The sequence below is a fragment of the Lagenorhynchus albirostris genome, chromosome 7 (assembly GCF_949774975.1).
Source record: "Lagenorhynchus albirostris chromosome 7, mLagAlb1.1, whole genome shotgun sequence".
Classification (NCBI taxonomy): Eukaryota; Metazoa; Chordata; class Mammalia; order Artiodactyla; family Delphinidae; genus Lagenorhynchus; species Lagenorhynchus albirostris.
In genome coordinates this window covers 112,946,249-112,970,507 of record NC_083101.1, presented here as the reverse complement: position 1 = coordinate 112,970,507, position 24,259 = coordinate 112,946,249, and the positions used below count along the sequence as shown (strand labels likewise).

At 44.5% G+C, this 24,259-nt stretch overlaps 1 protein-coding gene across 2 annotated transcripts; it reads right to left on the bottom strand.

Moving 5' to 3' along the window:
- Positions 1-2,151: 2,151 nt before the first annotated feature.
- Positions 2,152-21,396, bottom strand: CBR4 (carbonyl reductase 4). 2 transcript variants are annotated; one of them, XM_060155860.1, is made up of 6 exons: positions 20,974-21,396; positions 20,519-20,562; positions 19,418-19,538; positions 18,548-18,684; positions 15,699-15,833; positions 2,152-4,614 (listed from the first exon to the last, which is right to left on the bottom strand). In XM_060155860.1, exons 1-6 carry the CDS (start codon positions 21,255-21,257, stop codon positions 4,436-4,438), a joined length of 900 nt encoding a protein of 299 aa, XP_060011843.1. In that variant the 5' UTR covers positions 21,258-21,396; the 3' UTR covers positions 2,152-4,435. The 2 variants fall into 2 exon arrangements, with proteins under 2 accessions (XP_060011843.1, XP_060011844.1); XM_060155861.1 differs by lacking the exon at positions 20,519-20,562 and having other exon boundaries at positions 21,116-21,396.
- Positions 21,397-24,259: the final 2,863 nt, after the last annotated feature.

The window sequence follows — 24,259 nt, the reverse complement described above, 5'->3', positions numbered from 1 at the left end:
ACTGATCTTTGTAATGTGAAGTAAAGCCCCAAATTAATTTCTTCCCCCACAAGCTTCTGCCTTCTGTCCCCACCAATCCGCAAATTCATTCTTGTTCACGTAACCAAAGATCCCCGCGTCACTCGAGACCCTTTTTACTCGCGACTCACCGAGTCCAGCAGAGCCGACACTCAGGACTCCTTCCTTCCAGAAAACCTGGCGGCGGCGGCGGCGGCGGCGGCATGAGGACCGGCGTCTCCTTCTTCCCACCCACCGCCGACCAGCGCGTCTCAGGCTCTCCCCCGGCCCCTCCCTCTCTCCCTCCCTCCCTGAGGACTGTACGCGGCACCTGTCAGGTGCTACACGGATCTACAATTGCCAGCGTCAGCTCCTCACTCCGCGATCTCACCTGGGCACGCTCTTCACTCCTTAATTACCGTTCACGCGGAGGCGAGTCACCGTGCGCCCTTTGCCCCCACGGCCCCCAACCCCAGGAGGTCCTCACGCATGCGTATTTGAGGTCTCCTCTTAGGTATCGGCAAGACACCTCAACTCAGCCTGGTTAAAATCGAACTCGGCATCTTCCCTCTCCCCGGAGTAGCACTACGCGCTGCTCCCTCTGAACGAAGGCTTCACTTTTAGTTCAACTATCCTGCCCCAGAGAAGCCCCTCCTGACCTTCCAGGGCAGCTCAAACCCCCAGCAAGAGCAAGAGGGTTCAGTGGCAACAAGAGCTCCCCGCGCTTCCCGTGCTCACCTCAGCTGTAATCCGACGTTTGGTGATGGTTTAAGGTCCGCTTGCCCACGGCGCAAACCAATTAGCCTGTGGGCTCCAGGGAACCAGGGTTCGTTTCCACTATACCTCCCATGACTAGCAGTGTCTGGTGTGCAGTAGGAATGAATGAATAATACTTATTTAATGAAGTAATTAACATTGTGCATCACTGAAAACTTTTCCTAAAAGGCACCTCCACATTTTCCTCACCCCGCCCTACCCATAGCAAAACTCCCAGGGACAGGGCTCCTGACTTGTGTTTAAATTTGGGGGGAAAAAATATTCTCCAGGTGATACCAATAGCACCCCCATTTGGATTATTAGTCCAAGGGTTCCAAATTAAACTGGTAATTCCTCCAAGTCAGTCATGTTGCCTAAGAGAAAATAGTTGATTGGCTTAGCATTTCAAATTCAGTTATAAATTGAAAGTAAGCATCAGAGATAAATGGCCAAAAAAAGGAGTCACAGAATATTCCAGGATGTGTACTGAGGGAACAGATGTATTAATATTTCAATGACCCACCCCTCCCTCCACTATAGCACAATGTAATTAATGACTGTTGACCTTGAATCAAAACATATAAAAGGATTTATCAGTGTAGTTCTGGAATGTACCAGATGTTCTCAGAGCTGAGTGGGTAAGGTGGAGGGATCAAAAGATGTACAAGACACTTAGTAGGTATTCAACCAACATTTACGGAGTTATTTAACTAAAATGAAAAGAATGAAAACACCGTATGGTTTCTACCCTCAGGAGCTTGCAATGTAATTGAAAGATAAAATTAATATAAAAGAAACTTAAAAATTATTAAATACTTTGTAGTATGTTTGTCAAGTTAGGGCAGTGGTAGGACTTTCAACTTACACATACTTCCATCTAAAAAGCTTGGAAAAATGTTTCAGCAATATAAGGCATAACTCTTGAATGTCCAGAGTAATCTTCTCCCTTTATTCCAGATAACAGAAACATACACATTAAATCATCTTCTTCACATAAATTATTGCCCCGAAATTTACAACATATAATTCTCTCTTAGAAAGCAGTTTAAAACCCTCTTATAAACTGAACATGGGGGCTTCCCTGGTGGCACAGTGGTTGGGAATCCGCCTGTCAATGCAGGGGACACGGGTTCGAGCCCTGGTCCAGGAAGATCCCACATGCCACGGAGGAACTAAGCCCGTGCACCACAACTACTGAGCCTGTGCTCTAGAGCCCGCGAGCCACAACTACTGAGCCCTCGTGCCACAACTACTGAAGCCCAGGCGCCTAGAGCCCGTGCTCTGCAACGAGAAGCCACTGCAATGAGAAGCCCGCGCACCACAACAAAGAGTAGCCCCCGCTTGCTGCAACTAGAGAAAGCCCGCGAATAACAACAAAGACCCAATGCAACCAAAAATAAATTTATTTTTTAAAAAACTGAATATAAAAAAATATGAAAAGCACAAATTTAAAAACGTTCCATGCAAACATGTTAACACTGGCTTTAACCATAAACCACTTCCTAACAAGTACTCAACACAGACTGGATTGCAGGCTCCTAAGAGCCATATAAGAGCTGCAGCTGAGTTATCTTGTTAAGAATTCGCTGAAGTTCTTGAATCTCTGAATATGAGCAACAGCTGGCAACCCATTTCAGCGCCAGGATGAGAGCACGAAACACGTCCCACCCAGGCGGTGAGAGCTGATGGAGACGTCACCTGCGGGGCGGGGGCGGCTGGCTGCACCTGTTTAAGGCCTCGCTCCACCTTACAGAAGTTCGATGTGGGCGGGAGCGGGTGGACGCTTCAAAAGGGGTCATGTCTTGACGTGTGAATATACACAATTGAAGGTTAAATCCATCCGTAAGCCACACCTCAGCGCCATTCGTTCCAGTGACACCTGCTTCCTTGCTGATCACCAGCCGAGGAGGCCCCACGGGGTCTGGAACACGGGAGTCTGAGAAGGGCGCTGGCCCGTGGCCGCCCAGCAAGGCCTCCGGGCAGGCGGCGCTGGAGAAGCGCGTGCTCTGTGCGCAGGACGCCGTACACCGCCCCGACCGCTGCTTCCCTGCGAGTGCCGGGCACTGTGCACGCCTGAGCGCGGTCTGTGCACCGCCGTGTCTGCGGTGAGCAGACCGTCCGGTTACAATAGTAACTTACACTCAACTGGCTTGCTCACGTCCTAAACAGACTTCTCGAAGTAAAGAAGGCTATTTTGAAGATCAGTGCAAAAGAATTTTAAGGAATCAGGAATCTTGATTTGGAACACAGATTTGACTTTGTTATTTCACTTTTATTACTCTGCATTTATTTAATATATCCTATTAATACGTTTGCACTGACTTTCAATACAAAATTAAATCTGTTTACATAAAATCATTTCGGCTCCAATAAAACTGTAAAAAGATTGCTGTTTAAGGTGCAATAAATATTTAAAATATTTTAAAATGACAAATTATAAAAATCAACATGAATCCAGTGACATTTAAAATGATCACAGTATTCCCCACAAAACAGTTCAACGCAAAGTAGACGTCATCTGATGTTTTCACTCAGTTTGTGTCTTCATCTCTAATCTCAGGCAAACATCTTCTTTTAAGACTAATGCTTAACCTGTTCCTTGTAAAGACATTTAACTCACTGTTACTGCACATTTACTTATTTATGGTTGTTCATAATTATTAGTTTTCTAAAATGTCAGGCAAGAATATTATTATTGCTGTTTTTAAGTAGCCTGCTAAACTATTTTTGTGCATTTAAAAAAACAAAACAAAACACTTCCACTTCCTAAGTTGATGACATCTATGCAGCTCACAACTGTACCAGGTATTAAAACAGTAAGGGTTAACTCTCACTATCTTTGAGAATTTCCACAGGATGGGTCAACCGTCCACACCTGCACTTGCAGTTTATTGTGCCCAGTGGCTCAAGGAGGAGCTCAAAGAAACCAAACTCCACATTCATTTTCAACCTGTAAATCAAATGACTGTCCGAGGGGAAAAAGGGATACAATGTTTAACTCCAGCAGGGCTGCTAAGGTATTGACAGCTACCCATGCCCTGTAAATACTCTTACTTTGGCAATGGCCTCCAGGGTTAACTTCTGGAGTATTCAGCCTGATACAATGAAACAACTAATGACAATTAGACCACATAATTTTTCCCACTTTTGCCACAAAATGTATAAATTAAGATAACATCTGTTTATATCACTTGCAAAATGCCTATACAGTCAGCCCTCTGCATCCATGACTTCCACATCCATATTCAACCAATCACAGATAGAAAATATTAAAAAAAAATTCCACAAATTCCAAAAATACACTGCATTTCCACTGTACTTCAATTATTTACACAGCATTGACACTGTGTTAGGTATTATGCATAATCTAAAGATAATTTAAAGTATACGTAGGTTATATGCAAATACTATGCAGGCTGCGGTATGTAAGGGACCGGAGCATCTGAAGACTCTGGGGCTCCTAGGGCAGATCCCTGTGGGTACCGAGGGGCGACTACACAGTAACACTGCTGCAGCCTGGAAGGTACGTGTCATTTAGAAAGCACGGCTGGTCACATACTGTCCTCTACAGACATATTCACATAAAGATGGAAATCAACATTTGTAGCATCAGTAGGTTTGATTAGCAAATGCAGGTATAACAGTGTGTACCCTTGACTCTAATAATAGCTGTATCAGTCGGCTACATGGTGAGCTGCAAGCCTCCGTCCACCACCAGGACGTGCCCTGTAATGTACGGAGACTCTAAAAGAAACACGACTGCATGGGCCACATCAATGGGGTCTCCAAACCTCCCAAGAGGGATGTTTTTCTTTAAATGTTCTTCTTTCAAGTCTTTCGTCATATCTGTATGAACAAATCCTGAAAGAGAAATGTTTGCTCATTTGGTTGAAAAGGGCAGACACTAAGACACTTGCTCAATTTCAAAAAAAATAAATTCACTGCTGAAAATTTGAGATGATTAATAAACCTTGTTTAGGAAATACAGAGTTTTGCTAGCAATCAGTACCCAAGTACTCAATTTTTATTCAATTTAACCCAATGAACATTTACTGAACACTAAAATATTTGACCCAACTCGTAGCACAATATGACTGGATAGATATAAACATGAATAAAAATTCCATTCCTTAACGAACCTGTAACCTAGGGAGGAAACACTCACTTGCACCCCTAATTATAACAAAAGGAACTTGGGTGAATATCCTGATAGAGGTGAACACAAAGAACCACACAAGTGATTAATTTTCACTTGATTAGGGGTGGAGTGGGGGAGTAGAGGGAAGGAAAGCATCACAAACATGGTCACATGACCTGATTTGGCAGTTCTGACAAAAATTAGTTTCATGTGCTATATCTAAGATAGCTGATGATTAGAAAGACCAGTATTTCCAATGTTCCTATAAGAAAAAAAACCTAATGGAATTATCCAATCCTGATGCAAGTATACACAGATAATTTTTAAAGTTAACACGGCAGTGCTGTGTGCAATAAGGTTTGCAGAGAACATGTTCTCAAGTAGCAAGAGCTGTAGTTAAAGTGACATAATATATGGAGTTCCAGTTCTAAATGGTTCACAGAACAGAAGAACTGCATATCTATTAAGGAAATCTTGTGAGATTAGTCTGATACATATGAATACATATTACCAATAACTTCTATAATCAGTATTCTGTACGCTACTCATCATTTAGACTTAAAAAAAGAAGGCAAAGTACAGCTGTGATGAAACCGCGTCATGGGTGCGCTGTGAGCGGAGCTCCACCTACAGGAAGATCCAAGTACTGCACGGGCTGCGGCTACCCAACAAGCAGGGTCGCAGGGCTCCCGGATCCGAAGTCTCTGGACACACTTCAGGGTCAAAGGTGCCTCAGAAAGTGAATCAGGAAGAGAACGCACTCCACATGCCTACAACGTCGACTGAATAAATCACGAATCTAACATTTAAATATCCAGGTCATCTTCTCAAAGAGTTCATGATACAATTATTTACTCTAAGGTTATTTTGAATTCTAGCAAAATTGGCATAAAATATTTCCCCACTAACTCTCAACCCTCGGCAGAAAATCAATGATGCATTTTAATCTTAAAAAACAAAACAGACCTTAATAAACTACAGTAAAAACGCGCTGCAAGAAAGACCTCGTGACTACTGGTTAGCTCAACTTCTAAGTGGCTCTGCTGACGTCTTCTCAGAGGTGGCATTTCGTGGCAAGCAGGGCACTGGGTGAGGACACCCCCCACTAGCTTCCGTCCCCCGCTCTGCTGTACTCTGCAAGCTAACAGCTGGGCAGCACGCACCATCTAAACTGCAGGCTGCTCCTGTCTCGTAAAACAGGGGCAGTAGACTGAGAATGGCAGACTTCAGCTCTACATAGCTACGACTCCAGGATGAAGGTATGCCTCATCACGGGTCGTCATATTTCCCCTCAAAGGCCCCCAGTTCTTACACTGCAGCCGCGTGGCTGGAAGAGCTCCTGTTCAGCAAGCACCGGTGGATGCTCATCCGGGTCGTTACTCAGGCTGTGCTGAAGGGAACTGAGGTGCCCAGCTTCTGGGGGAATGTAAGGCCACACGGTCTGTGAGAGGCCACCAAGAAGTGTTTTCACCCTGGGAAAAAGGCAGATCTGGAACAGGGCGCGAGGTGCGGGAAGGCAGACTGCAGACAGGAAGGGAGATTCAGGCAGTGAAACGGCGAGAAGGCAGGCCTCTGCCACAGAGATGCGGCCGTGGGACAGACTCGGTCCTCCAGAGCCAGCCACGGGAGCCAGCCACCGCGGCAGACAGACTGACACGCATGCTTCTGACAGGAGACAGGCCTCGTCCGACACCACGGCCTGGACTCATGTCCGTGAGGGCTCAGATCTGTCGAGGAGAGAGCGGAGCCCGCGGGTCCAGCACAGCGTCAGGCTGCTCGGGCCCCCACCCCGCGGGCCGGCTCTCCCTCGACTGCTCCCACCAAGTGGAGGATCAGGGCGTCATTTCACAGGGGGAGTTCCAGGGCCTCTCCCACTGGGAACGGACAGCTGGACGGACAGGCCTCACAGCACAGCTGCCGGCCAGCGCTGGACTCTGAGCTGAAAGCCTAAAAGTGCAGTGGCGGGCGGAGGCCAGGCTGAGAGGGAGAGAAGCCGTCCCCAACGCTGGCTTCTCCTCCCGGACCATGATGTCGGATACAGAGAGCAGGAACCTGTCCCAAACGCAAGCACCGTCCTCTCACTGTCAGCAGCTTTTTTTTTTCTTCTTAAATTAATAGACTTTATTTTTTAGAGCAGCCTTAGGTTTACAAAAAAACTGATCAGAAAGTGGAGGGAGTCCCCACATACCTCATAAAACACTGCCTTCCCCCTGCACCCCCCAATTATTAACACCCTGCCTTAGCACACTGCATCTGGTGAACCAACACTCATACGCTATTAAGTGAAGTCATGGTTTACCCCAGGGGAAGCCCTTTGGGTTGGACAGGTCTATGTTCCGACGAATGCATCTCATCATGTATCCACCACTAGTCTCACGCAGAGCGGTTTTACTAAAACTAAAACTCTATCTGCAGCTTCTTCAAATTCATATATATCGTCCCCTAATTTATCAGAAATCCAAGAAAAACATGAAGCTCGTCTCTAGTGATAAAGTAGTCCAGGCTCTACCAAATTTCACTATCATCTTATGCTACAGCTCATGAATTACATGATCCTGAATTATAAATATATCCACAACCAGGGCACTGCATATAAAGTCTCCTAGACTCTCTACCAAATCTCGTGGGACCTGAGCAGAGATATTAGTCGTTTGTAAACACTGCACACACCCATTTCTGTGCTTGTGTTGTTTCCCAATTTATGATCTCTCCTCGGCCCCAGAGGATGCTCTCCCATAGCATTCTCCCACTTTATTTATAAAGCTCTGGAAATTTCACTTTACTACTCACTTTACTACATATATATTTACAACACCTTTCAAGCTGGGTTATAAAAATTACAAACTCCCAGTTGGTGCCACTGCCCACAGATGGCGTCACTGTGGATCACCTATGGGAGTCAGAGGCTTCGGCGGGCTGCAAAGCTGTCACTCCTCAAGCCAGAGAGATAACTGAACACCAGGCGCTCGGCCAACAGAACAGGACACCGCTGCCGCAGTTCCACATCGGTGATGGCACGCTCAGCACACTTCTGAGAGGTAGGAGCTCTTTAGGAACAGGATACCCTTTCTCAGAAAAGCAAGCGTGTGGTTCTCATCCAGTGAGAGCTTATATTTGGTCAGCTCCCAAGGAAATGCACTTCCTTGACCCATTTTTGGCTACCTATAGAGTATAAATAAACAGCATCTCACTTCCATATGACTTGGTCACTATTTTAGTTTTGAATATTTTGATATACAGCAGACAGCTCATATTTAAATAAGACGCCAGGACTTTAGCCAGTTTTAGACACCAGTACTACCCATTGTGGGATGTGCACTGTCTAATATGGCTCTCTGCTTAAATGTCCATTCTCTGATATAAGTTCCTAGGACCTAGAAGGAATTAAAATAATCCAAGACACTTTTTTAGGGAGATAAAACAAGGCTGTTGCCAAAATCCAGACCAAGATTTTAACCAGAACAAATGTATGTATGTTCTAATATTACGCTTGTGAAAGTGTACAGGGAAGCAGTGTAAAAAATCAACAGCACACTGAACAGCACACAACAGCACCTGCAAGCCTCTGCAAGCATCTGCCAGCAAGACTTTGTCCCAGGAGTAAACATAAAAGCTCTGCAACTAAAAGAAGGGAGGAGAGGGCGCAAAACACTTAGGGTGCCCTGTAGAAACACATGACTGCTGTACCATCTGTCCAGACGTTAAGGGCACGTACCCTTTGAGCCCTGGCAGGTTCAGTCCCAAGACGACACTCATATATATACTCACACATTTGCAAAATAAATCACTTACAAGTACTGTCACTGCATTACTAGTCGGACCAGCAAAAGATCAGAAACAACCGAAGTGCCCAATGAGAGGCACAGGTTAAATGAATTACAGTTCACCCATAAAACAGACATTATTGTCTTTTAACTCAGCCATTAAAAATAGCGAAGCAGTCACGAAAGACCACACTTCGTATGACAGGGACAGAAAGTAGATGAGTGGGTGCTAAACGCTGGGGAGACTGGAGGGAAATGGGGAGTGAATGCTCACGGCTACAGGGTTTCTTTTGGGATGATGAAAATACGATGTTCTCAAATGTATCAGGGTGATGATGGAACAATTCTGCGACTACACTAAACCCACTGAATTGGACATTTTACATGGGTGAATGATGAGGTACGTGAGTTATATTTCCATAGAGCTGTTATTTTAAAAAGTGAAGCAGTTCTCTATATGGAATCAACTCCAGAATAGATTGTTCTATGAGTAAAGCAAGGTACAGAACATTGTGAATAGTATGATCAATTTGTGTTTTCTTAAAAATATGTATTGTGAATGAAAAACGCTGCCTGCCATATCAGTAAACAAAGTGGTGGTCCAGTGGTTAGGACTCTGTGCTTCCACTGCAGGGGGCATGGGTTCAATCCCTGGTCTGGGGACTGAGATTCCACAAGCCTCGGCGCCAAAAAAAAAAGTAAACAAAGGCTGTTGCAGCCATCAAGCCACTACAGCTGCCCCCAACGGTGAGCCCTGAGGGGACTCAGGATGGGACAGATAGGAAAGCACACGACACTGGCCCCAGAGAGCTGAGGTGCAGATCAAAGGAATGATTTCAGTGAGCCCAGACTCTTGCATCTTCCCATACATAGAAAAGCGCTAAATTCCTTAACTTGAGATGTCTGGTTTTCTTTAATTAACAGTCATCTTTTGATGTTCCGATTACCTGGCCTTTGTTGCAACAACTCCTCTACATCCTGGCTCCCCCTTACCTCTTGGGAGCAGCCCCTCGGAGCTGTCTGAGAGGCTGCCTCCCAGGCTTAAGCCCTCAGAAAGTCTGCCAAATAAAACCTAATTCTCAATTTTTAGGTTGTGCTTTTTTTTCAGTCGACAGTATATATATATATATATATATATATATATATATATATATATATATGCTCTACTAACTTATATATGAAATACAGAGAGAACTAGCTGACTGTGGTTGGTTGCCTCTGAGGAAGGAACTGAATGGCTAGAGAAGACTCACTTTTCACTCTATGCCTTTTTGTACTTTTGAATTTTGTACATGTTTGTGTTATCTATTGAAAACACATTTTTAAAAGCAATGTATTGGGCTTCCCTGGTGGCGCAGTGGTTGAGAGCCCGCCTGCCGATGCAGGGGACACGGGTTCGTGCCCCGGTCCAGGAGGATCCCACATGCCGCGGAGCGGCTGGGCCCGTGAGCCATGGCCGCTGAGCCTGCGCGTCCAGAGCCTGTGCTCCGCAACGGGAGAGGCCACAACAGTGAGAGGCCCGCGTACCGCAAAAAAAAAAAAAAAAAAAAAAGCACTGTATCCAATATAGTTTCAATTTATCAAATATTCTGTTTCTCATATTCAATATTTTCCAATCTCATATTCAATATCTTCCAATCAGTAACATTTATCCATGATGAGAAATTTATAGTTAATGTAATACCAAAACTTAGCAACTAATTCATCTTTAAAGAGTTAAAAATATTAGGCAGCAAATGATAGCCTAATTTATTATTGTGCTTGTCCCTTGTTTTTCCTATTATGATTTGCTTTTTAACTGTTTTTAACTTAATTGGAAACTCCATTTGCAGGTGACGAGGAAAACTAACATTAAAAATAAACATATCAATTCTGATGTTTATCAACTCCATTAAAGGATCTGAAGAATCTAGTAGAAATTACTATCTAAAATAAAGTTAATAATCCATAGACTCAATTTAATGCTACCATTTCAACTTGTACTTTGCTTCTAATTAGTGAAGCATGTTCATACCATGCTTATAGTGCAGCCAATATAATATATATTACACTACAGCCAAGATAATAAAGGTCACCCTACTCAGTGTCCACATTTTTTAGCAACAGGATTTTTCTTTCCTTCAGTGTAAACTGCACTAGAAAGTAAGATCTTTAGGAAAGGCTATACAAACACACATCCCTAACACTCATAAAAGTTCCCTTTATTTACAAACTGGATTTGAACTATTTAGCCTGTTGCCTTGACAACTAATTAACCCTGACAAAATTAAGCATTCCTTCTCCAGCGTTTCCATAGCATCACAGGGGTACCTGCTTGGCATTCATCACATGGCACTGTAATTATTTGTCTATACACCTGTCTTTCCCACTGTACTTCTTTCCTTGTGGCAGAAATAGCTTATTCGTGTCTGTAATTTTGGAGCGTTGCCAGCGCTCACATACAGGAGACACTCAGGAAGTCTGCTGAATGAGCGATTAGAATCAGGATTAGGAACACTTGCACTACCCTGAAACCATCCAGCTTCGAGATCATCGTGACCTAGAGTTAACTCTTCATCACCCACACTACTGCAATCCCTAAAAAAGAGAGAAGTACATACATGCTGCCCCAAACCATCTACTCTACACATGGTTAAACTCAGCTAACACGAAAATCAATCGGGCTGCACAAAGCACACACACACAGAAAGCAGTGCCAAGACCACAATGCAGCTTTGAGATTTTCTTTTTTTCCTTTTTTTCCCCCCAAAAATGAATGTATCTAAATCAAGTCATTTATCAAACGTTCATGGATTTGGAATGCTTGAACTCAGCTGGTCTCTGACTAAACAATGAATTGGGACGATGGAACGCTGTAGACCAAGAGGCCTGCCAGGACATTCCAACAATTCCCTGGTCCCTGCTGGTTCAGCACCGGTGCCAAACGCCAACACCAGCTCTAGGGCCCACGGAGCAGAGCGGCCAGGGTGGCCTTACGAGCCCCCAGCGGGCCAGCCCCAGTGCCCACAGCAAGCTGGGTCAAAGGTCCCACGGCGACTGGCAGAGACACAGGAGAACACTCACTGTCCTCAACAATCCACTAACCAAACCTTCTATCACACCAGCTAATGAATGATGATGCAGATTTGAGTTTTAGCACCTTTTTATTAGTCTCTTAACTAATCCAGGCGATTTTTATCAACTAGTAATTTGTCAAAAAGCAAATAATGTAAAGGTAAAAGTTATAAAATTGGAAGTTTCCAGATATTTTAGACAGAACATAATAGCAAAAGAACAAAAAGACCTAAATCTTGTAATGATATAAAACAAATTTAAGGGGCCATAATTTTCAAGCCTTATTAGCTGACAATCAAAAGATAAAGCTTTTGTAACAGTTCCACCAAAAACTAGCTGTGGAACCTTGGGCAACTCACTCTGCCTCTTGGGGCCCAGTCTTCTAAACAGTTAAGATGACTAGAATAAATCATCACTAAGATCCTGTCCATCTAACATTATCCCATAATCAGTGCAAAATTTTAAAATAAAGATCTTATATAAAATATAAGGTACAAGAAATTTTTTTCTAGGCACCAGTTCATTACTTGATTTTTTTCGCAATCATTTTAGAACTACTCATTTTAGAACTTTTTCTAATCATTTTAGAAGTATCCAGGTTCTAAACTACTCTTATCTATGAGTATCAACTCACAGGCTAATTAACGGCTTCCTTCTCCATAAAGCAAAAGCCATAATCAATAGTTATTTTAATAAGTTTTAGATAAACACACAAACATGTGTCTGTCTGACAAATATGTAATCGTGTATGCGCACGCACATGCGCTCTGGCATGCATCTGGGCTGGGCGAAGTGCACACTTTCTCACGCTGCCACGCTCTCGTCTCCCCCGTGCTCTGTGAGCCACCCCAGCTCTGCCTACACCTCCAGGGAGCAGCTTGGGACCGGCTCCACTGCCACACACTCACACGAGAACCAACAGCCCGATATCAACCTGCTCAATTCGTGGACTTGTCAACTCTTTCGCAAAAAAAAAACAGACTAAACGTCAGCCTTCAACAGGTCTTCTCTACTTTTTTGTTTATTTTGTTATCTGCAAATTTGTACAAACATATAAATGGTTCTACTCTCCAGAGATGTGATTTCTGAGGTTACCGCTGGGACCGGAGACTGTGTTTGGAATACTGAACTGCAATGTTTTCTTAAAACCAGAGTCTACTTTGTTACACAGGTCTGCTTGTAAATTTGTGGAACCCCAGATATTTGAGGCAGCTTCCATAATTCTCATTTTGTATTTCTAACTGGACCAGTACTAACTTTATATGTGCTTAACTGGTTTATACACCTTGGGACGCTACCTGGTACGTTTCTGACTCATCTTAGAAGCACCGTACTTAGTACTCACACTCTCAACGGTTCTGGCCTATTCCGACAGGAGTGACAGGACAGTCCCGGAGACTCTGCCTTTCAGGTTTGGGAGCACCTGATACGTTTTCACATACATACTCTGAAGCGCTCACACCTGCCCCCCACCATCCTGTGGACTCCGCGCACCCACAGTGCTGTCTTCTGGCGCCTGCGTGCTCGCTGGCTGTTTCAGTTACTCCTGGGAGCCTCAAAACGTGTGGACATCAGAAAGGGAGACGTGTGTTTAAAACTGGAGCTTTGGGGCATTTAAACCTTTTTGAATTGCGCTTCAGCAGAAGTTTTTCCTCCTAATCCTGTGCCTGTTCTGGTCCAGGAAGAGGCTGGTTCTGCAGCTCTGCCTTGAAGGAGTGCGTCCACAGTCACTCCACCCCCTCTCCCTTCTGCCCTGAAGGTCACTCGGCACACAGTGGAAATCCAAGTTTAAAATGGGACTTCAGTCATTTGTAGAATGCTTTGTGTTCATGGGTGCAGATGGCTACCAAATGGAATAAACTTGGTTACAAACTGGGGCAACTAATTTGAAAAGCAACAAACCAGCTCTAAGTTGTACATTCGAATTTATTTAAAAAGTCTTAGCACAAGTTGGAGAATTTCTTTAGCCTTTAGCAACTTAAACTGTAATTCCCATCATTCTGTTTCAATATTTTCCAATTACCTGTAACAGACCAACCAAGCTAAACTGGCTTTGCGTCCTATTTAATCCATCAATATTTTCAACTCGTGTGGAGTGCCTCAAGTCAGCACAGTGAAAGGAACAGGTGCACTTTATAAAATGCCCCCCTCGCCTTCTTCAGGAGGCTCTGACTGCCGCGGTACTGAGCCCACATCACATTTGCTTTGTCTTCCAGGTGACCTGCGCCCTGCTGGCTTGGTCTTCCTACAGGCTTCACAAGAACACCAGTGTTCCCGATGGATTCTCCACAGGCGGCCAGCTCTACTGTGAGCCCACCCCCACCCCCACCTCCCGCCCCATGACTTCTACTCCTGAAGATTCCTTAAATTCCCACCTCTCTAACCACGTTCACTGTCGGCCACTCCCAAACAGGTCGGATTTTAGCAGCCTGAGTTCCTCTGAGGAATACCTCCCGCACACGGGCTAGAACCTGCGGTGGCCGGCGTACGTGCCCTCACTTCTGTTACCACGTGCCACCACTGCTCCCCGCACCATCACATAGCAGGCCTCAGAGTGCCCCCTTTGCTCACTAAAGAGGCAACCACTGCTAAAATCACTGTTACAACCTACTACTTCCCAGAGTGACTTTTCAAAAGATGTTTCTTCCTCCTGAGTCTGCGTAAAATATATTTTCTCCTTCAAATTTTTCTTTGTGTTGAAATTCTAACGTGAATACGGGGTAGCTCTCTGGGGCACAGTGACACCCAGTGAAAGGTGTCTTCTCCATTTTGGAAACAAATATATGTGACCTCTGATCATTCTTTCTCTGTACAAACACTGGCTTTCTGCAGTATAGGCAGACCTTGTTTTATTGCGCTTTGCGGACACTGCGTTTTTTACAAGTTGAAGGTTTTGGGCAACCCTGGATCAAGCAAGTCTACTGGCGCCATTTTTCCAATACCATTTGCTCACTTCATGTCTCTGTGTCACATTTTGGTAATTCTCAAAATTTTTCATTATTACTGTATTTGCTGTGGTATCTGTAATCAGTGGTCTTTGATGTCTGCACTACAACTTGACTTGAAGGCTCAGATGATGGTTAGCATTTTTTAGCAATATTTTTCAATTAAGGTATGAACACTGTTTTTACAGATAGTGTTACTGAACTTAATAGACTACAGCATAGTGTAAACATAGCTTATATGTGCACTGGGAAACCAAAAGGTTTGTTGACTCGCTTTATTGTGACATGCACTCTACTGCAGTGCCTGGAACCGAACCAGCAGTGTCTCTGAGGTCATCAGTACATCAATTATTGTAGGGGATTACTGCATGAAATGTGCAAATGACATCATCTACATAGCCTTGTTGGATTATCTCCTCTGGTTCACACTGTTATTAAAAGCACATTGTATTATAGAGCTATTCAGATATTTTAGATATAAAGATGTGTTATTTCTTTAATCTAGACGTATGGAATACATTAGGTAATAGATGCATTACTTGGAAAGCTCTGCTTTGACAAACTGACGAAGTCTAAATTAACAAATACTGTATCCCAGCGAGCAGCAAATCAATGAAACATCCCAAGAAGAGGAGAAAGATAATTAAAATGGAAACAGTTCTCCAAAGGGACACAACTTGGACCCACTCACCTGCAGGGTGTAGGCTACCAGCACTCCCCAGCCCGCTTACTTGAAATTCTTACATTCAGCTCTTGAGAGTTCTTAACTTAAATACAACTGACTTTAAATGAGAAGTTTCTCTTGTGGTTTTAGTACAGATGCAGCATCCCGGCCCCCTGAGTCCCATCAGACTAAGGTCATGCCCTCCCGGGCAGCGCTGCTCCAGGACTGAGTAACAATGCAGGTCCCCTGCTCCTGTCCCAGCACCTCTGAGAAGTGCCTGATGATGATGACGTACTTACAGACACAAAAACAGTCTTTACTGTTGTCGTAAAAAGCCATAGATGCATATACATTAAGAGAAAAAAGAAGTTCCCACTTACCTGGCGCAACTACATTCACTCTAATTTTCTTTCTTGCTACTTCTTTAGCAAGAGCGCGTGAGAACGCAACTAGCCCGCCTTTACTGGCGCTGTACACGGACTGGCCAGAACTGCCTTTTACACCTACAACGCTTCCTGGAAAAAGAAATGAGAGCAAATTCAAACCAATTAATGGGGTTACTATTCTGAATGTTCAGATGCTCTACAGTAAACAAACAAGGTACAAACTATTCTACCCCGTCCTTTGCTAAAATTAGGAATCCTAACCATTGTCATTTGAGTAGTAAGACTTAGGGTCTGAGTCTGCTTAGATACATAGAGAAAACAGGATCCAAAAGAAGCTCACAGGAAATCCTGAGTGCCAGGCAGGGGTTGAGAACGGATCCATTAAGTGATAGGAACCCATTCTCATCTCTGAGGAGGACAAACATGACGAAAATTCTACAGTAGTTACAAAGGCTTCCAATAGGAAAAGGTTAAAAGCAGGAAAAAAAAGAAAGTCAGATAAAAGCTGTTTTTATGATTCTACCACAAACATAAGTATTTATTTCCACCTAAAAACAATAGTTCATCTGACGATAAATCTTACTAAATTTCAACTACTATCAATCTAAATTAGCAAAGTTTCAATTGCACACTATCTGTAAAATTGCAATTTAGTTACCTTCAGTGATGTATTAACCTGTACTGCCTACTATAAAGATTCTTGGGTGGCTTCATTTATATGAATATGAAAGAATAATTTATAATTCAAGTATCAACTGTATGGAAATAAATTCTTGCAGAAGAGAAATTGGGGAAATAATCTTCTCCACCAGTGACCTGTACTTATGATATAAAAATTAATCAAGAGCCTCAGAAAATTTTTGAGAAAGTAACTTAATTTTAGATAAAGAGAACATTCCAAATACTTCTCAAATTATAATCAACAAGTCCAATATTAAAATATTTAACCACGTCAGATGTTCCATGCCAGTTAATGACAAAGGAAGAGAAATATGAAGCACAGAAAGAGAGAAAAGACACATCAGACACAGGAAACACACGTGGAGAGAGAAAGGGGTTTGGGGAGAAAGAAAAACAAGGAGAGACACAAAAAAGAAAGAACAACGCAGGCTTAAGAGGAGAGGCCGAGCATGAGGCTGGAGCAGCTGTATTTCACGCCATACGCTACAGTTCACCTGTCAGAGTGATAACTTCTGAAATACAATGGACTTTCTCGCAGTTTAAAGTAGTCCCCTCTGTGATAAGAGTCCCCTAGTTTATTTTCAATACTCTATATTTTTATTTACTTTCAGCATGAGTCTAAAAGTTTACATGTAAACAAAGGACTGATATGGGCTTTTTATATATATCTAAAAGGGGGATATTTTAGAGTTAAACAAATACACCCCACTTTATCAGGTGAAACATACAGGCCAGTGTACCAGCTTACAAGAACCCAAATCATATCTGGCTGTGTTAGAAGGCAAAGGTCAACTCATTTACTAAGCTTTTATAAGAAAACTGACCTCTCACATTTTTAAGGGTAAATGTCAAAAATGTTCTACTTCTTATTAGCACGGTATTCTTTCCTTTCCTCATTTTCAAAAAAGAAAAACCCTATATTCTGGCTTTAAAAACCCTTATATTCTGGTTTAAACCCTATATATCAACCCTATATTCTGGCTTGGAAAGACATCTCCTGCATTAGAAAGAACAGGGTCACTGACTGTAACAGAGCAGCATCCCCCTTCTGTGGCCTCCTACGGTATCACCACTTAAAAGGCAGATGGCATGCTGCTATTTTCAAACTGTCAGACTGAAATACAACTTCAAGCCACTTTGCATTTTAAGGTCTATATGCACATTCTACAGTCTGTCTGCCCTGTGGGTAGGTGAACTGAAGTCTAGGAGTTACTTACATCACCCTAAAAAACTGAAAAGGTTCTTCTCTTAAGTAAACCTCCTCTTAGACCTCTGAACTAGATTTATTAGTGACCCATGCAAGCACTGTAGAAATCACTTTTTAGCCCCCACTATCAAAAAGTTTTTAATTTCTTGCCCAGTTTGAAAATTCGGTTTCACATAAAATCAGGATGTTCGGACTTCCCTGGAGGCACAGTGGTTAAGAATCCGCCTGCCAATGCAGGGGACATGGGCTCAAGCCCTGGTCCGGGAAGATCCCACATGCCGCAGAGCAACTAAGCTCGTGCGCCACAACTACCGAAGCCCGTGTGCCTAGAGCCCGTGAGCCACAACTACTGAGCCTGTGCTCTAGAGCCCGTGACCCACAACTACTGAGCCCGTGTACCACAACTACTGAAGCCCGCGCGCCTAGAGCCCGTGAGCCACAACAAGAGAAGCCACCACAGTGAGAAGCCCGTGCGCCACAACGAAGAGTAGCCCCCACTTACCACAACGAAAGCCTGCGCGCAGCAACAAAGACCCAACACAGCCAAATATAAATAAATAAATAAATATTTTTAAAAATTAAAAAAAAAAAAAACAGGATGTCCAATTTCTCTTAAAAAAATCCAAATAGCTGGCCAAACTGCACCATGTTTGTGCACAGCAACCACCTGCTGGATCTGAGCCATTCCCCACTGGGCACCTTTTGTCATGTATCACCTGGCTCGTGCAGTCACTTTCCCAATACCTGGTGGTGTCACTCATAACACCTGCTTGACCACTAGAAGGATGTAAATGGGTGATTCCTGTTTTACCGATTAATCAGTTAATCTAACCCTTTTTCTACAGATAATAAAGATACATTCCATCCAAGTTTCACAAGTAAATATGTTCCAAATTACTTGATAACTTTCTTATGGCACATGAGATAATAATAAATCCACAGAGGTCAGACTCACCCACATTCACAATGGACCCTGTCTGCTGTTTAATCATTGTCTTCACGGCAGCTCTACAGGTCAGCATGGAGCCCAAGAGGTTAGTATGAAGCTGAGATAGCATATCTTCGGCATTTGTCCTTACTAAGAGGTTATCCCTACCAAAAAAACAAAAACCATGTAATTTAAAATTGGGATAAAACAAAACAAATTAAAAAGTCAAGAAATATGTAACATTTTCCCTGAATGCAGAATACAAGAAGTGCTTTATATTTGAGCTAGAACACCTAGAGAGCACATTTTAAACTTGGTTTGAGGCACTAAAATAACAACTGATAAGCCAGAAAGGACCCCTTGGAGGACAGGCCCTGGCCCCACTCAGGTAGAGGGGCACATACCCCTAACTGCTCAAAGTAGGGCCATGTGGCCAAAATAGCTTGAATGAAGTAACTGCCACACTATGCCTTGCTTAGAAAGTAAATTTTTATATTATTCTAAATATTCTGTCCTAAATTCATTAAAAAAAAAAGAATACCCACTCTGATTCCATTAATATTAACTGAGAAAACATATATGGTGGCAGAGGTCAGGACCATGGTTACCTATAAGGAAGTAATAATTGGGAAGAAACTGAGAGAGCCTGCTGGGGTTCTGGAAGAGTTCTGCAGCTCAACATGGGTGGTGATTACAATGTTAAAACCGAAGTGTACCCTTACTATAATCTCAATGTAAAAGAATGAAAAGTGTGTGGACTGACAGATCAAGTTTCAAAATACATAGTTTTTCTTTCAATGAGAAGTAAAACAAGTTAATTAATATGTTAATTCATATTATTCAAAGATATAGAAGGAAAAAAAGACATATAGAAATGTACTTAACTTTGTGACCAACCTGTTAATTCCAGCTGCATTTACCAAGAAATTAACTCGACCTAAGTTCTTCTCTATCTCTTCAAATGTATTTTGAACATCATGTTCTTTGGCAACATCACAGCTCAACGCCAAATGATCTCCTATACAACAAAATTAGATCAGAATTACTAATAAAGTATAACTTGAATTTAAAAATGATTCAATACACATTTGTCAAGCATCTACTATGAGCTAGATCTGTTCTATCCAGAACATGAGATAAAACATGATTATGTCCCCGATTCCTGATTTTGTGGAGATCAGTCTAATAAACTGGATGGGGGCAGGTGGGTAACAAGAAATAAAGTACTTTGTATGATCATCTAACAATATTTATAGCTTTGACACTGACCCCATGCTATGCAATTCAACAGTTTTCTCTGTTTTATACTCCTTTTTTTGAAACTTAACGTCTAATTCGGTTAGGTTTTTGATGAATTGGTTTCCTGGCCCTGAAATAAACTCTAGGATTTTTCTGTTTGTTTAACTATGTCACATATATTATAATGACTATTGTTCAAGCCTGACCATTAGGAGAGATAAGACAAAGCAGGAAGCTGTTAAAAAAAAAAGCTAAAACTTTTTTACTAAAAACAACTCTTGCCTGCTTTTTAAACATATCCACTTTTTTTGAAGTGTTTAAATACCAAAAAAATTACACTTCAAAGAAAGCATTCTTTATTTAATAATACTTTTAACATTCTAAACTGTAGATTTTTAAAAAAACTAAACAATTGTTTATCTTCTGGCTAACCTTGCCTAATACATTAACATTAAAATTATCTCCTTAAACATTCGAAGACAGTAGGTCATCCGGGAAGTGATACTCTCTGGGTGAAAACCAGTCAGTCACTCATGGACGACGTAATTCAAGAAAATGCAAGGCCCCAGAGCATCTGCCTCTCTCTCGGCTCTTACCTGAAGACAGGCTGGACCCACAACCCCTGAAACCCAACCAGCAGATTCCATCCTGTCCAGCCAACACTGATGGTGTGGGGTGACCCAGAAGGACCCCCACGTTCTCGCCCCTTTGAATCTGAGCAAGAAGCATGGCTGAGATGTTCTCTGGTCCATAACGTACCAGCGGCCCACGTAATCACTTCGGTGAAGCCGTCGGTGACGTTCCTGCAAAGATGCCCACCCCGCCCCCGACGGTGAACCCGGTGCCGTTGCTCCCGGCCCGCCTACTACCTCAACAACAGCTGCGAGCTCGGACCGTCACAGCACCCGGTCTCCCTACCCTCCAGAAACTGAAATTCGCAGAGAAACTGACAATCCATTCCTAACAAACGGGGGTAAATGGAGTTTAAGTGCAATGACAAGGAATCTGGCGGAACAAATCTCATTGTCCCTTGGTGATGGTCACCAAAGCACCGTAGTAACGTCAGTGCCTTGGGCACAGGAAAGCAGACCGGGTACAACCAGGACTGGAAGGGCCGCAAACGTCCTGGGCCGGCACTGCCTGCGCATGCGCACACGTACCAACGCGCAAGAACACGCAGGCGCGGCGGAAAGCCTCGCCAGACGGCGCCGCACCTGCGGCACGCACTGCCCCGCGCCCCACGCGGTGAGCCTGACCGGCCCGGGGAGGAGGGCGCCCACGACGGCTTCTCGGACCCGCACCGGCCGCGGTTCACATTCGCCGCGCGAAGGCGGGGCGCCCCCGGTCGGTACCCACCGCCCAGGTCCCCGGCCGCGGCTCTGGCCCCCTGCAGATTCCGGGCGACGATGGCCAGTCGGTAGCCTCTCTGGGCCATCAAGCGGGCCACCGCCTTGCCGATGCCCCGGGAGCCTCCGAACACGGCGCACACCCTGTCCATCTGGGACGGGGAGCCGCAGACCCGGAGGAGGAGACTACAAGGCCCGGCCCTTCCCACCGGCCTCGCGCCTTCACACCACGGCGGCTCCCACAAACCGAAGCGCCGCCCCAGGCCTCCCGCCGCCGGACTGGAGCCCGGGAGGGCGGAAGCGCCCAGAGCGCCGCGTCAGCACGTCACGTCGGCGCGCCGACGTCAGTGCGCAGAGGCTACGGGCGCCACGCCCTCCGCGGACGCAAGCGTGGGCGCGAGAGACCTGGGGCGAGAGAGACGGAGAGCGAGAGCCAGCTGGAAGGGGCCGCGCTGCATGCTGGGACTTGTAGTCTCGGTGCCGGCGGAAGGGCGCGGTAGCGGTGCGGTGGGTGGGGTGGGGCTTGCCCTGCAGTCGGTTGGCCCTGGGCTCCGGCTTTGCCAACACCCTGGACGCTGGATGTTCCGTCGTAAGATCAGGACCGTGCCGGGTTGGGACACGGGGATCACAGCGTTAGGACCCGGGATGGACTCTCCAGGTTGTGTTTGGCTGAGACCTGAGGTCCTCCCGTGAAGGAGTGGACACCGGAGTCAACGTCACAACAGACCTTGGTCTTCCTGTTGTCCAGCTTGGCTTATGTGCCCCACGCAGGGTGAGGCCTAACAAACCAAACCGTGGACGCGTCTGGAGCAGAGAAATGTTTCGTATAGGGCTGTAAGAGGGAAGAACAAGCCTGACTCCATAGTGGGTCTGTTTCTTCCACTTTAACCTTTGTATTCTGTTGCTGTTACTTTGATTTAAGAATGTTGCCTGCAGCCTGAAATATACAGGAGAGCCAGTGCTCAAGGCTCTGACCTTTAAGGGGACACCACTTTTCCATTCATACACAGATAAAAAGTTGCAGAACAAAGAATAACGTTGTTCTAGTTGGAGGTTTACAGGAACATCGTGACCTGACCTTTGTGGAGAAACTGCAAGAACAAGGGATTCCTACACAAAATGTGCAACAACCAGCCACACCCCCTCCCTCACTTGGCCTTTAAAAATGCTTTGGCTGTTTTGGGGGCACAAGACACCCATCTCCTTGCATGGCCCTGCAATAAACCCTTCTCTGCTCCAGAGTCTGACGTGTCAGTATTGTTGACCTCACTGTGTGTCTGGCACATGAACTTGGTTCGGTAACAGTTTCAGGGAAGGTGGTTTTATGGGCACAATTTGCTAGGAGGTCTGCGGAGTGTGTACCCCTCTTCTGATTGGTTGGTGGTGAGGTAACAGGGTGGTGTTCCAGCAATCTCAATCATCAGCCTCTGGTTCCAAACAGTCTGGGTCCCCGTGCTTGTGCTGAGCCTGAAGTCACCATCCTCCACCGGGTGGGACCTTAGTTCCTGCAGAAGAGCTCAGAGACATGTATGAGGCTGTTATGCAGGTCCCCTGAGGAGAAACCAGGACTCTGCCCCATCTTGCGCTATTGTTTCTTTCTGCACCCCTCCGCTAATAAGTAACTGTTTGAATCCGCCCTTTGGAACTCAGGAAAGGTCTAGGAAGCGGAAAGCCTTTTTCCTACGAACAAGAAATAGGTGACATGGAAAAGCTTTTATACCCGGGAGGGTCCCACACGGTCCTGCTCAGTTTCAATCCCCCCCCTTCTTTGATTCTCCTGTATCTTCAGGGGAACAGGTGTTAGACAAGAAAAGGAATAACATTTTGGACAGAGGGGTTAATCATAAACGCAGTTTTAGAGGGACCCGGTTTCACCCGCCTGAAGGACTGGGACACGAGGGTCAGACTCAGCCCAGACCCCGCCCTCCCTCCCCCTGCCCCACCCGGACACACTGTTCTCAAAGGGAGCTGTTGTTGAGGCAGGTGCCCAGTCAAGAACATACAGGAGGAGCTCAAGAAAGGCTAACCGAACGGTCTTGCCTCAGCATCCTCGGCTGCTGCAAACAAACAAAAATACTCACTGCAGTTCTGAAGAGGATGTGCTCAGTGCTCTCTGGGTTAATAAGCTGAAAGTTGAGCATTTGATACAATTTTACTTGATACAATCTTTATATTAAATGTTTCAGAAAAGTAAACCGTGGTCCCTACTACTAAAAAGTAGACCGTCTGGGGGCAACAGGACAACTACACATGAAACACAAAGGAGCAGCACACAATCATGAAGTGCAAAGTTATCTTAACAGGACAGCTCAGAGGAGAGGGAGGTCAGTGAAGGACGAAGAAATGCATGGGGAAGCTGGATTTGAGGGCTGGGTGCAGACTGAATGGAGGCAGGGGAAGAGCCCAAACAAAACAAAATTCCTAAGCAAACTGAGCATCATTTTTGTCCTACCTAGCTCCTGGAGGGATTTGAAGTGGCTTGCAAAAATATACAGTAAAACCTCACGTCCATTAGCATGGCTACTATTAAAAAAATGACTAATAAGCACTGGCGAGGATGTAGAGAAATTGAAACTCTTGTGCACGGTTGATGGGAATGTAAACTGGTACAGTTGCTCTGGAAAATGGTATCGTGGTTCCTCAGAAAAAATACAGTCTTACCATATAATCCAGCAATCCCACTTCTGGGTAATTCTACTTCTCAAAAGAATTGAAAGCAGGGTCTTGAAGCAATATTTGTAAACCCATGTTCCTAACAGCATTATTCATAATAGCTAAAACGTAGAAGCAAGCTAAGTGACCATTGATGGATGGTGGACAAGCAAAATGTAGTACACACATGCACACACACTGGAACATTAGTCACCCTTAGAAAGGAATTCTGCAATATGCTACAACATGGATGAACCTTGAGGACATTACACTAAATGAAATAAGGCAGTCACAAAACAACAAATGCTGTATGATTCCACCTATACAAGGCACTCAGAGCAGTCAGAATGATACAGACAGAAAGTAGGATGGAAATTGCCAGAGGCTGGGGAGCAGAAGGAAAGGAGAGTTGGTGTTTAACAGGTGTAATGTTTTTGCAAGATGAAAAGAGTTCAGGAGATGCATGGTGGTGATGGAGGTTACCATATGGGTGTTACTTAAT